The sequence below is a fragment of the Microplitis demolitor genome, chromosome 6 (genome assembly GCF_026212275.2).
Source record: "Microplitis demolitor isolate Queensland-Clemson2020A chromosome 6, iyMicDemo2.1a, whole genome shotgun sequence".
Lineage (NCBI taxonomy): Eukaryota > Metazoa > Arthropoda > Insecta > Hymenoptera > Braconidae > Microplitis > Microplitis demolitor.
In genome coordinates this window covers 53,331-67,116 of record NC_068550.1, presented here as the reverse complement: position 1 = coordinate 67,116, position 13,786 = coordinate 53,331, and the positions used below count along the sequence as shown (strand labels likewise).

Below are 13,786 nucleotides of genomic sequence, written 5' to 3'. Positions count from 1 at the left end.
ATATTTTATACAGTAATAAATAAAAAATATAAAAAATATTTTCTTTGCACTAATAATTTTTTACTCTAATCCAAAATGTTACCGTATTCTCAATGCATGTCATCGGCCTTGTAAAATTATTAGCCGTTAGATTCAAATATAAATATTCATTAAAAATCTTCTACTTAGATAGAAAAGTAATATTGAAAAAATGATTAATTATTTATTTATCTTTGTGTAATTGTAAGTATTTCTTTTTTATAGTGTCATTGTAATTGTTGGACGAGGCGAAGCCGAGGTCAACAAACATGTGATCTGAGGCTTTCTTATTTACTTCCCGAGGAGTGTATACTATTTTTCTCGTCGACGGAGGCGGAAAGCGGCAACTTCGCTTTGCATAGCGGGACGAAAGTTGAGGCTTTCCGCCCGGAGGCGAAGCCGAGGTCAACAAACATGTGATCTGAGGCATTTCTTACTTTACTTCCCTAGTTGTGTAATATACTACTCCCGTCTTCTGATTTTCATAATTTGATAATAGGGCTGTACGTCTAAACCAGCATAACCGGTTAAAAAAGTTAAGTAGCTTACTTAGCTGGCTAGCTCATCAGCTTAGCTAATTTAACCGGTTAACTTAATTAGCTTGGCTGAGCAGCCAAATGCTTCACCGGTTAATGTATTTCCAATAGATTTTCTAAGATAACTCTTAGCTAATAAGCCATGGGAATTTGAGTTAACCGGTGAAGCTTTTGGCTGCTTAAACAAGCTAATGAAGTTAATCTGTTAAATTAGCTAAGCTGACGAGCGAGCCAGCTAATTAGCCTAGTTAAATTTTTTAACCGGTTATGCTGATTTAGATGTGTAGTCCTACTAGCTAACAATCCGCCGTAGGAAAAATCTGCAGACATAATTTTGTTGAGAATTGAATGCTATACAAAAAAAGTAATCTATCATTTTTTTTTATAAATCCAATTATTCGAAAGTTATTTGAGCGTAGAGTCGAATTTAAATTAAATTTTCAGAATTTTGTCATTTTTTTAGCGAAACTATCAGATTTATCACAAAATATCACGGGACATTTTTTGTAGACAATTCTATGCCTTACAAATTATTTCCAATAAAGTTTTTTCGAATTCCGCATTGTTTCCTAGTTATTTTCGTTTTTATGCCAAGCTTTTAAAATCGAACAGAAAACTATATTTTACGTGCTTGACATTAAAATAAAAAGAAATAGAAAACAATGCGGAATCCGAAGAACTTCATTAGAAATAGTTCTTAGAGTATAAAATTGTCTACAAAGAAAGTTTCATTATATTTTGTAATAAGTCTGATAGTTTCGCCGGAAAAGTTAAAACATCTGAAAATTTAATATAAATTAGACATCAAGCTTAAATAATTTTTAAAAGAATGGATGTATCAAAAAGCGATAAGAGACTTTTTTTGGAGAGTGTTCAATTCTAGCGTATTTCACGCCAAATCGAATAATTTAAGAAATTAAAATGTTACACTTTGTGAAATTTATTTTATTTTTTTGTATCGTTAAAGGAATGATTTAAGTAAATTTTTTTAATAATGTTGGGCATTTTGTTGCCGAATTTTTTTTTTTCTTTAAATAATTTATTTATTATTTATGGATAGAAAGTGAAGACTAATATTTTATTTAAACAATATTGATATAATAAGTAAATTAATTACTTTATAATTTATAATTTTCTTTTTTTCAATTAACTATTATTTTTTTGTTATGTAACTTATGTGTAAATAATTAAATTTTTCAAATAAAGTAAAAATTATATTATCACAATAAAATATTTTAAATTATTAAAAAATATGTTAATTAAATTATCTATTTTTAAGAAAATATAAAATACAGTTATCAAAATAACAATCTTTAATGATAGTCGTAAATTTTAATGTCTTTATTTTTATTAATAAATGTTTTAATAGAAATTTTATATGAATTTAAATTTTCTTATTCCGATCCCTATCCGCGTATAATGTTAGAGTTACCTTTCGAGATCTACTTTACCTTCAGAGATATAAAAATTAAAAAAGTTGGTACCGCTGTATACTATAGTATAAAGTTAATTTGGTATAATATACTGCTAGCACTAAATCGCACGAGTATAAACCTCTACTTGCTACAACTTTTGATGCTACCAAGTATGTTGGCAACATACAATCGCTGACTCGAAATTATTGTAAACTTAAATAAGGCTAGACAAAAATTCAACTGGCATTATAAGCAAACTGCTCTCAATTATTTTGACTCATTTTAAAAAAAGTATAAAATACTAATGCATTAAATTATCGTTGCTTTAATAGATTAGTGACTATTTTTTATGATAGCAACAAATACACATGTAATATTTTATGTCCGACTTAATCACTGTATGCAAATACATAACATCAGTTCGATGTACAACTGTTCATAATTTGACATCTTTCTACATTACTAAGTCACCATCTCGTACTGTTACTATCAGCCATCTGTATTCAAAGGAAACAACATTAAATGCAACTGACTAAATACAAATCTGTCTCAAACATCCACTAGCAATAAATACAGTCATTATTAACATCATTTGGCTCTTAGCTATACCGGGAATAATATTCAATCGAAATACTTTTCGACTCGAAAGAACTGGTTGTTAGGACAAAATGATGGCACCCTACTGCCGTTTGCTGCCGTTAACCTGCGTTAGCCGTTACTGCAGATGCTGCAGATTACTGATACTTTTTTGAATTTATTTAATAAATCAATAATAAAATATGAGTGGTAATAACAAAAACAAAAATAAAAATCGAGGTAAAAGATCAACAATAGAAAGTAATAAAAATCGTAAATTGTGGGACCAACAAGAGAAATCAATTTTACTTAGAGCATTAAAAAAATATGGTTATACAGATATTGATAATATTGCTAAAGAATTTCCTTATAAATCATTAGCTGCTGTTAGAACAATGATTAATAAATTACATTTGGCGGCTAAAAAAAATTCAACTGTAAAAAAAGTACAATTAGACGAGTGGTTAAATTCGGGATTTTTTGATAGCACTGACACCATGATACCTGAAGCATTTAAATTTATATCAATATTTGAAAATCATCCAACTCCTGAACAATCTGCTGGTTGTGATTTTAGGTAATATATTTTATTATTGTTATACTAATAATAATTGTTATTATTATTATTATTATTATTATTTCAGATCATTGTATGATTTATTACATCGTACAACATTGGGACAACCGCCTGTTGATATAACACAGATGACCGTTGAAACATTATTTTATGTATTAAATAAAATAACACATGATATTTGGCCAAGTTGTGAAAAACAAGTTTGTGAATATGTCGAACGATTAGAACAAATTAGAACACGAAAAGTATATTCTAATTCACGAGTTAAATCTTCAAATAATCTTTATTAATAAATAAAATAAAAGTAAAGAAAAAGAAAAGGGAAAAGAAATTTTGTTTAAGATTAATATTTTATTTATTATTATATAATATTTAACAATACTTAATAATTTTTACCACTTTTTAATAATTGCAATTAAACAATTTAAATGTGATAATTGATATATATATATATATATTTTTTAAGGTTTAAATTTTTATATACAGTTATAAAATTATTTAATTAATTCGTTCTTTCACTTATTTATAATAAAATAATAATAAACCAATTTTCCATTATTAATTACTACTTGTAATAATAATAATAATTATTATTATTATATAAATGAATACAACAATTAAGTGTTTTACATTAATATTACTTAAATTATTCTTGGATAATTAAACTATTTAACGATTATTATGATTATTATTAATTTTTCAATATTTCCCAAGCATCTTCTTCAGCTTTAGACGTTGCTGTTTTTTTAACTTTAAAACTATTATCGTCATTTTTACTATCAAAATCAATCAACGATGACTCTTTGCTTTTAATTATTTTTTTATCTTTAGTTTTACGTATTGCTGCTGATTTAGTTTCTGTAAGAATCTCGGAATTTCGCTGTGAATTATCCCAATCCCAGTCTTGTATTGATGAATTACTCGATCCACCACCACTTGTAAATAATTAAATAATTAGGAAATATAATAAAAACTAATTAAGTTAAATTAATATATTATATTAAATATTTACTTGTTACTTGAATTTGACATTAAGGAAGACTTTTCATTAGAGTATGAATTTTGATAGCTATTTTGATAACTATCAGATTTTGCATTTTGATATTCATCATTTGATTGATGATATTGATATTGTGATTGTGATTGTAATTGTGATAATGATGAAGATGACGAGGTTGATGAATTTGTACCAGAAATATCACCCCACCCACGACGTCCTATATCTCCTACCTATTTATTAAAAGTATTGGCATTATTAAAAAATATTGAAATCAGTTAGTTAGTAAATTTTTATTGTTTATTAATTAATAAATCAAAATATATATATATATATATATATCTGAAAACTAAAAACATCATATAATACCTTAGTAGCTAAACTATTAACTTGAGTAGTTACATCTTCTAATAAAGTACCATCACGTACCTAATTTAATAATAAAATAATAATAAAAGCAAATAATAAAATAAAATAAAACTTGACAGCTTTTTAAATTAATTATAAATATAATTACATACCTTTTGTGTAGCCATACCACCAATTTTTATAGCATTTTCAGTGGCTTTACTTGCTATTTTGGTCGCTGATGATGAAAATATTGACCATCCCTACAATACATGATTATAATAAAAACCAATAATGTAATTTATAAAAATTAAAGTTTGTTTAAATAATTACACTGGCTAACGAAGAAACAGCAGTATCAAAAAATTCTTGAGATGTACTTTTAGGCGGTGTTTCCATTTGATATCCAAATCCACCATACTTACCACCTTGATTCGGTGGAATATTCCTATTATTGTTATTATTATTATTGTTATTATTATTATTATTATTATTATTATTATAGAAAATGTATATTAACAATATATTTACTAACTCTGGTCTACCGGCATTTTCATTTTGAACTCGTGCAAAAAATGATTCTGTTTGTGATTTAAATGCCGATGAATTGAAATTATTTTGCTGATATAAACTGGCATTATTTATATCTTGTTGATAAGATGAAGATGACGAAGAACCACCAACACTACCACCACCACATGAAGAGTATGAATAGTTAGTATCGTTACTATTATGATCTGAATATGATGGTAAAAAATCTTTAACATTGGCTTTATCAATACTCCAAAATTCACCTCTCGCTAACGTAGCAATCTAAAATAATAATAATAATAATAATAATTTTTGATTTGAAGATAAAAAAATTATTTTCAATTACCTTATCACGATATAAAGCAGCTGCTTTAGTATTATACTTTTTATTAATTGGCATCGAATCTTCCCAATCAGATTGTGATTCGAAAAATTCACGTGCTTTTTTATTTCCACCAACTTTCATTTTTTCCAATTCAGTATCTTTCCATTTGTCCATTGATATTGACCGTACGAATGAAAGATGAACACCAAGACCACGATGTTTGCCAGAACACTCTAAGCAAATCCATATCCCATATGTTACGGAAACCCATTGGGGATTATGAGCACCACATTCAAAACATTTCTGTAAATAAAAATATTATTATTAATTTATAAAAATTAAAATAGTTAATACTAAAAAAAAATATTTGCTACTGCTGCTGCAGCTTTTATTTTTATTTTTATTAATTTACTATAATAGTTATTAAATTCTTACATTATTTTCATTCTGAGGTTTTAATTCTCCCAAAGCTCGGCGTGTTCGAGGACTTGCCATTTTATTTAAAATAACAATATGTTGTATATTATTATTGAGTTTATAAAAATTAACAATTTTATTAGCATATAATGCCAAATGTCACAACCAGTTTGTTTAAACGTTACAAGGAGGCAGACCAATCAACTCCAATTATCTACGATGTCCACGACAATCGATTAAAACTAAGAAAACCAAGAGCAATCAGCAGCATCTACTTATAATGTATCTATATAACTATATAACTATATAACAAAGTACAAACAACTCTACTTAAATCAAAACTATTTTCTATACTTTTTTATATTTATTTATTAGCCATTTGTTTTTTTATCAATACATGATATATATACGTAGGCACAAGAGACAATTTATTTTACTATTATTAATATTATCATTTATTTTATTATTTTATCTTCCACGTCAAGACGTGTGCATTTATTTTTTTTTAGCAAAAGTTACCAGTAGATGTCGTAAACGACTGTGGTTTTCAAGGAAATAAAGCAAGTCCCCACTGGTGCCGTTGTTATGTCCTCAACAGCCTCAGGTGCCTCCACCTGTTAATTAATTAGTAAACTTGAGATATATAAGAAGCGCGCATTTGAATTCCATTTGAAATTATATATTAATTTCTTACAACACTTATTGCGTCTTAACAATATTGAGTCAATAATTTAAATGATAAATCGTCGTGGCACATACTCATTAAATTATATATTTTTATTATAAGAAAGTTTAAATAAATAGATAGATAAACCTTTATTTTGTATTCAGAGAAATATAAATACAGGTTGAGTGGTCTTGGAACGTTTCCTGTCATCCGATACTTAAAACCTAAACAAAACATACGCATAAAAATCATGAATAGGTCCTTGTTCTAAAGTTAACCGTCAATATGGTTATAAACAAATACATATTCTATCAACAAGTAAGAAAAGAAAATATATAATTAATAAATGTTACTTACTAATGAAAACCATGTCTCACCAGAATTTAACTATTACTGTTAATATTAAATAAAGAGTGACGCGTATAATAAATAAATTAAAGAAAATATAGAAATATAGCATTATATTAATTATAATAATGTTTCACAGTAAATAGTAATGTCAATCGTACTAAATAATTAAATATAGAATAATTATGGAGGAATACACCTCTGATAGCCTAGAATATTTAACTGGAAGATTGTATCTAAGTACATATAAATAGAATAAGTAATAAGAAGTTGTAGAATGGATAAAGTGAAGAACGTATATGTGTAAGCTTATATCCCAAATTTGAATTAGTAGAAAGTATAAATGTATAAGTATAATATTTAGTAAAGAACATAGATATATAAGAATATATACATATAAGCATGAGTGTGAACATGAGAGTAGTGGGGAGAAGTTGGAGAGTGAAGGTCCGAGATCTCTCTGCCGTCTGATGTAACTTCACTTCTCTCCGAGAACTCTTTACGAATACAACTGTTATTACTGATCAAGTTTTATCCATACTTTATAATAAAATTCAGTCTTCAGATAAAAGTTATTTTATCAATTACATCTATCCTTAATCATAGTTTAATTATTTCATTAAATAACAATCATAATCATCATCATCGTAGTAAACAATAAATTTATCCACTGTTTTCAAATTCAAAATTTGGTCCCGCGTGACAACGAACTGCCCACTGTCCAGGAGGTGGCGTCAGCTCCGATCCTAGTAACCTCCCAGGACATAACAACTGGTGACAGCGGTGGGATAGTCACACCAATTGGGTTCAACGCAAATCTGGAGATTCAACAGCGTTCTGGAAAATCCTGATTGGTCCATCAGCGTTTTGAAATTCAAAAGCATCATCGAGTGTATTATTCTGCATCTGTTCCGGCGTTCCAGTAAGTTTATCGGCGATCTTCCAATTCCAGAGGGTCAATTCAACTGCGAAGGGTCATCTAGGAGGAAACTTCATGCTGACAGAAGATATTAGTGAAGTGAAATTATGTAGTGCGATTTTAATAAGGGCAATTTCGCGAGTGAAAAGTGAAAAGTGATTATTTTCTTTTTTAAGGTATTTTATTTGTATTAATTCTGCAACCTGTAAGTCATTCTATGAAGTATTATTTTATATCAAAACTAAAGGCATTTTGTTTTAAAGGAAATTCTATAACTATTCATGTATGAAATTTGACGATTATTTGATATTTAACACTTTTAAATTGCTATCAGACATAAGTTTCAGTCGAAATAAGTACACATTATAATATTTTGTATTATTTACAATTCCATAATCTTAATAATTATAATTAAAAGTTCAACTGTAATTTGATATAGTATTTCCTTAATATATTAAATATAGTAATCAAATAGAATCAAGACTATAGAAGCATTAACATGATTTGAGGCGAAAATGTCTAATTTAGTGACTACAGGCGAACACATTTCGGACGCGAGCACTGAAGTGGTGATTAGTTCTATTGACATTCAGAACACTAATAATGACAATTTTTCCACCATCTCTCCTTCTATAACCCCTAGCATTCCAGCTACTCCAGTTCATAATTCGAATCGCGTACCAATTGAACCGGTACTCGCGGGCTACGGAAATAATGAGCACAATTATGCTACCAATAATCTAGTTCATACAAGTAATTCCCAATTTTTGAGTATCAAAGACGCTATAAACCTTATACCCGTATTCAATGGAGAAAATATGCCAGTTAATAATTTTATTGAACTTTGTAATCAAACCTTAAATCTAATACATCCATCTGGTAAATTGTATTTAACTCAGTTGATAAAATCTCGTATATTGGGTAAAGCCAGCAAATATATTTCAAATCAATCGGGATTAGCATTTGAAGGGATTTTGGGAAATCTTAAAAGAGCTTTAGTGCCGAGTAGAACTCTATCTCAATGGCAGTCGTTACTTTCGAATATTTATTAAAAGGATGGTGAAACCATCGTAGATTACGTTACTAGAATCAACGAAATCGTTCAAGGAACGTCAGAAGTAATTATGGATAAGCATTCGGGTGAAATACGAACCGGGTTATTAGCTAGTACCCAAGAAGGAGCTCGAGATAGCTTTGTACGGGGTCTTAGGGGAGAGTTAGGATTGTGGGCTGCTAGTCAAAAACCTCTTACTCTGTCGCGAGCAGTAGATCTTGCCGTAGAATTAGAAAAAGAATTGGAACAAAAAAAATTCACTTTTTAAAATACATTCCCACTGTAGTAATAATCCTTACTCCAGCCAATATTCCATTAGTAGTTCCCAAAATCATATCAAATTTGCGAACAATCATTATGGAGATAGAAGAAATCATAACAATAACAGACTGCCACAGGAATCATCAACTAATAACCAGGCTACTGTACGGGTAACTCAGACACATAACAATGACAATATAAGACGACTTGACCGTAATTCGATTATTTGTTTTTCTTGTGGAGGACGAGGACATTACAAAAAGACTGTAATAACTCCATGAACGTAATTTGTTCAATATGTTCTAAGCCTGGTCATTTCGCACAAATCTGCAAAAATAGGTTTACTTGGGTTAGAGAAAATAACACAACATCAAACCAAAATTTCAATGCATACAACGACCAACAAACTGACAATACAGCCCACACAGAAGACCAAATGAAACAAAACTTATTCAAAATGACGCTTCCATAAAAACTCACAACAACAAGCATATTACCTCACCGTGTATAACTATTAATAGTGATGAACTACTTAATTTGGAGAAATTTTAATTCACGATAGATTCTGATATTAATTATAAGTTGATATTAATTTATTCTCCAGTTCCCCCACTTTCAAAACTTTTCGTCACGACAACAAACACTTCTTTTTATGCCCTCGGTGCGATTCTCAGCCAGAAGACATTAGAAAATACCTTCCTACTACTCTGCCCCTGAACTCCTGAAAGTCACAGATCATAAATCATTGGTGTGAGCTCATAGAATAAAAATTCCTATATCTTAACTCCTACATCGGTTGCTGAAGTACGGAAATATGAATATGAAGTCAATTATAGGGAAGGTCGATTGAACGCTAATGTTGATGCGCTCTCTCGAAACCCCATTGACATAAAATTACTTAATATATTATTGATTTAGAACACAAAGCTTGGGAAACCGCTTCTTGAGGATAAACTCATAGGAAATAGTAGGTTGAGTATTAGCATGGATAAAAACAGAATAAGATAAAAAAAAAAGAGAGTGTGAAAAAAAAATTATGGCATCGACTCCCTGGGGTTGTTGGACAACCCCCTCCAAATATAGTGGCGTAAACAGCAAGTTTATGGCCACCCTTGGCACGTTGTGCACATATCTGAAGGATAGAGATGCCTTCCCGACGACTCGCCGACCTGACGTTGAGGCGGAAAGCGAGACTCGAACGAGGACAGTACTCTCTTCCCAGGGAGACGAGTTGTTGGATGAGTGGCAGCCCTCTTCAGAGGGGTTTATTAGCCCTGTCCCTTGGGTGGTTGGACCACCCAGCAGTTGTTGTACCGAGCTCGGATGTCGTGTGGGGGTTTGAGTCCCCCATGCATGAGATGCCAGAGAGGACGTCCTCGCCTGAAATGTGTGAAAATGAAAGAGACATTATAGAAATGCATGCTTAAGTACTAACATTAAAGTTATCTAAAAGAAGTGAAACTAGTTTATATTTAAATATTCCGGAATCAGCAACAAATGTTTGTAGTCATAAATATCTAGTTTTCTTATATCCGGTTCAAACCAACCTCCCTGCCAATTCTTTTAATGATAATGATACTTTTCCTGAACCGATGTTAAATGACGTTTATTCCTCAGACGATGAACCTGACAAGAACCCTAAAAACCCTGAACGGCTGACGAAAAGAATCAGAAAATCAATCTTACTTGTTGTGTAATTTCTAGTCTGCCGATTATAAGTCAAGTAACACAATTAAAAAGCTGCTGAAAATCCAGACAGAGCTACATTCAAATCAAAGGAATATTGTGACTGTCGGGTAAACCCTAATAAGTTTTCTTAAGGAAATTGGGTATTTTTGGCAAATGACGCGAAAACCAACGAACTTGATCGTAACTATATAGACCCTTATAAAATTACTGAAACCTGGAATAATGAAATGTAGCTACCTAATTCACCCCATAACATACCAAGTCGTACATACAAACAAGTTGAAATTAATATATCTGGAATAATATAACATAAGTGATAAGAATTTCCGAGTATAACTTTAATCAAATTTTCTTTAAATTCGTCAAAAGACTCTACAAAATTAAATTACCTTGTTGATCCGTATAATACTTCATAGTCTGGATTAAACTCTTGCTAAAATGTAAACACCGTGACCTCAATGATAAGGCTGGGCCGTACTAAACGAGTTTTTAAATTTTACTTTTCTTTGAATTTATTGATCAATTCTTATTACAAAAATTTTATAGCTTCCGAAAAATGTTTAAGATAAACTTTTTTTTTGAAGGTTTTCATCATTCAAGTGACGTAATTATTCCAAACGTAATTAGAAAAATAAATTCGAACATCCGGTTAGTGCTGCTCACCCTTAAAAAATATGTATTCTTGTGTAATATAAATATTGTGCGTAACCTGAGTTAATATTTACTGTTAGTTTTAAATCATAAAAATGATTATTTTTGTAACTTGTAATGTAAATGTGCGACCACGATTTAACAACCGGTAATGGTATTATTTATATAGGTAATTGTCTTGCAGAATTTATATTTCATTCAGAATTAGCTTCAGCTATTATTATATATCGTTATATACATGTGTATATATGAGAGAAAAATTCGACGAACGATATGTCGAATTTTCATTAACGGGGGAGGTGTTATGTCCTCAACAGCCTCAGGTGCCTCCACCTGTTAATTAATTAGTAAACTTGAGATATATAAGAAGCGCGCATTTGAATTCCATTTGAAATTATATATTAATTTCTTACAACACTTATTGCGTCTTAACAATATTGAGTCAATAATTTAAATGATAAATCGTCGTGGCACATACTCATTAAATTATATATTTTTATTATAAGAAAGTTTAAATAAATAGATAGATAAACCTTTATTTTGTATTCAGAGAAATATAAATACAGGTTGAGTGGTCTTGGAACGTTTCCTGTCATCCGATACTTAAAACCTAAACAAAACATACGCATAAAAATCATGAATAGGTCCTTGTTCTAAAGTTAACCGTCAATATGGTTATAAACAAATACATATTCTATCAACAAGTAAGAAAAGAAAATATATAATTAATAAATGTTACTTACTAATGAAAACCATGTCTCACCAGAATTTAACTATTACTGTTAATATTAAATAAAGAGTGACGCGTATAATAAATAAATTAAAGAAAATATAGAAATATAGCATTATATTAATTATAATAATGTTTCACAGTAAATAGTAATGTCAATCGTACTAAATAATTAAATATAGAATAATTATGGAGGAATACACCTCTGATAGCCTAGAATATTTAACTGGAAGATTGTATCTAAGTACATATAAATAGAATAAGTAATAAGAAGTTGTAGAATGGATAAAGTGAAGAACGTATATGTGTAAGCTTATATCCCAAATTTGAATTAGTAGAAAGTATAAATGTATAAGTATAATATTTAGTAAAGAACATAGATATATAAGAATATATACATATAAGCATGAGTGTGAACATGAGAGTAGTGGGGAGAAGTTGGAGAGTGAAGGTCCGAGATCTCTCTGCCGTCTGATGTAACTTCACTTCTCTCCGAGAACTCTTTACGAATACAACTGTTATTACTGATCAAGTTTTATCCATACTTTATAATAAAATTCAGTCTTCAGATAAAAGTTATTTTATCAATTACATCTATCCTTAATCATAGTTTAATTATTTCATTAAATAACAATCATAATCATCATCATCGTAGTAAACAATAAATTTATCCACTGTTTTCAAATTCAAAATTTGGTCCCGCGTGACAACGAACTGCCCACTGTCCAGGAGGTGGCGTCAGCTCCGATCCTAGTAACCTCCCAGGACATAACACCGTTTTTTATGCTTACGAAAAAAAAAAAAAAAAAAACAATTGGTAGCACTGATCATTGAGACCGAACTTGGCACCTAAAATTAATTTTAAAAATTTTTCTATAAACAATTTAATTGTTTGTTCTTTGTCTATCAATGTTCGATATAATTTTTTATTTGTCCGATAATTATTTATTTTTGCACTGGTTGCACAAAATTATTATGAGAATGCTGCCAACCTAATAAAAATTTTCTTCATTCGTACATATTTTTTACATATTTCCAACAGTTGGTTCTTTATTATTTTTGAATACCTATGTATGTCACTATACAAAACTGCGCATTTAAAAAATTTTGAAATTAATAAGTGCATTTTTTATAAATATTATTTTTAAAATTATTTCCTCTATTTATTTATGTGTTTTGTCCTGGGAGGTTACTAGGATCGGAGCTGACGCCACCTCCTGGACGGTGGGCAGTTCGTTGTCACGCGGGACCAATTTTGAATTTGAAAACAGTGGATAAATTTATTGTTTACTACGATGATGATGATTATGATTGTTATTTAATGAAATAATTAAACTATGATTAAGGATAGATGTAATTGATAAAATAACTTTTATCTGAAGACTGAGTTTTATTATAAAGTATGGATAAAACTTGATCAGTAATAACAGTTGTATTTGTAAAGAGTTCTCGGAGAGAAGTGAAGTTACATCAGACGGCAGAGAGATCTCGGACCTCCACTCTCCAACTTCTCCCCACTACTCTCATGTTCACACTTATGCTCATACCAAATACATAGATATATATATATATATATATATATATATTAGTTCTTTACCTAATAGACTTATACATTTATACTTTCTACTAATACGAATTTGAGATATAAGCTTATACATTTACGTTCTTTACTTTATCCATTCTACGTCTTCTTATCTTATTACTTATATTATTTATATTCTATTTTC

At 29.6% G+C, this 13,786-nt stretch overlaps 2 protein-coding genes and 1 long non-coding RNA gene across 4 annotated transcripts; 1 reads left to right on the top strand and 2 right to left on the bottom strand.

The window, feature by feature from the left end:
* Positions 1 to 2,281: 2,281 nt before the first annotated feature.
* LOC103574322 (uncharacterized) lies at positions 2,282 to 3,596 on the top strand. Its single transcript, XM_008553739.3, has 2 exons — positions 2,282 to 3,122; positions 3,190 to 3,596. Exons 1-2 carry the CDS (start codon positions 2,749 to 2,751, stop codon positions 3,410 to 3,412), a joined length of 597 nt encoding a protein of 198 aa, XP_008551961.1. The 5' UTR covers positions 2,282 to 2,748; the 3' UTR covers positions 3,413 to 3,596.
* Positions 3,597 to 3,697: 101 nt separating this feature from the next.
* LOC103574321 (ADP-ribosylation factor GTPase-activating protein 1) lies at positions 3,698 to 6,268 on the bottom strand. 2 transcript variants are annotated; one of them, XM_008553737.3, is made up of 8 exons: positions 5,759 to 6,267; positions 5,345 to 5,626; positions 5,003 to 5,280; positions 4,801 to 4,915; positions 4,641 to 4,730; positions 4,489 to 4,548; positions 4,135 to 4,352; positions 3,698 to 4,057 (listed from the first exon to the last, which is right to left on the bottom strand). In XM_008553737.3, the coding sequence occupies exons 1-8, from the start codon at positions 5,816 to 5,818 to the stop codon at positions 3,814 to 3,816; spliced, it is 1,347 nt and encodes a 448-aa protein (XP_008551959.1). In that variant the 5' UTR covers positions 5,819 to 6,267; the 3' UTR covers positions 3,698 to 3,813. The 2 variants fall into 2 exon arrangements, with proteins under 2 accessions (XP_008551959.1, XP_008551960.1); XM_008553738.3 differs by lacking the exon at positions 4,489 to 4,548 and having other exon boundaries at positions 5,759 to 6,268.
* Positions 6,269 to 7,958: 1,690 nt separating this feature from the next.
* On the bottom strand, positions 7,959 to 12,811 carry LOC128667959 (uncharacterized). Its single transcript, XR_008403843.1, has 2 exons — positions 11,404 to 12,811; positions 7,959 to 11,342 (listed from the first exon to the last, which is right to left on the bottom strand). It is a non-coding gene; the product is annotated as an uncharacterized LOC128667959 (long non-coding RNA).
* Between the last annotated feature and the right edge of the window lie 975 nt (positions 12,812 to 13,786).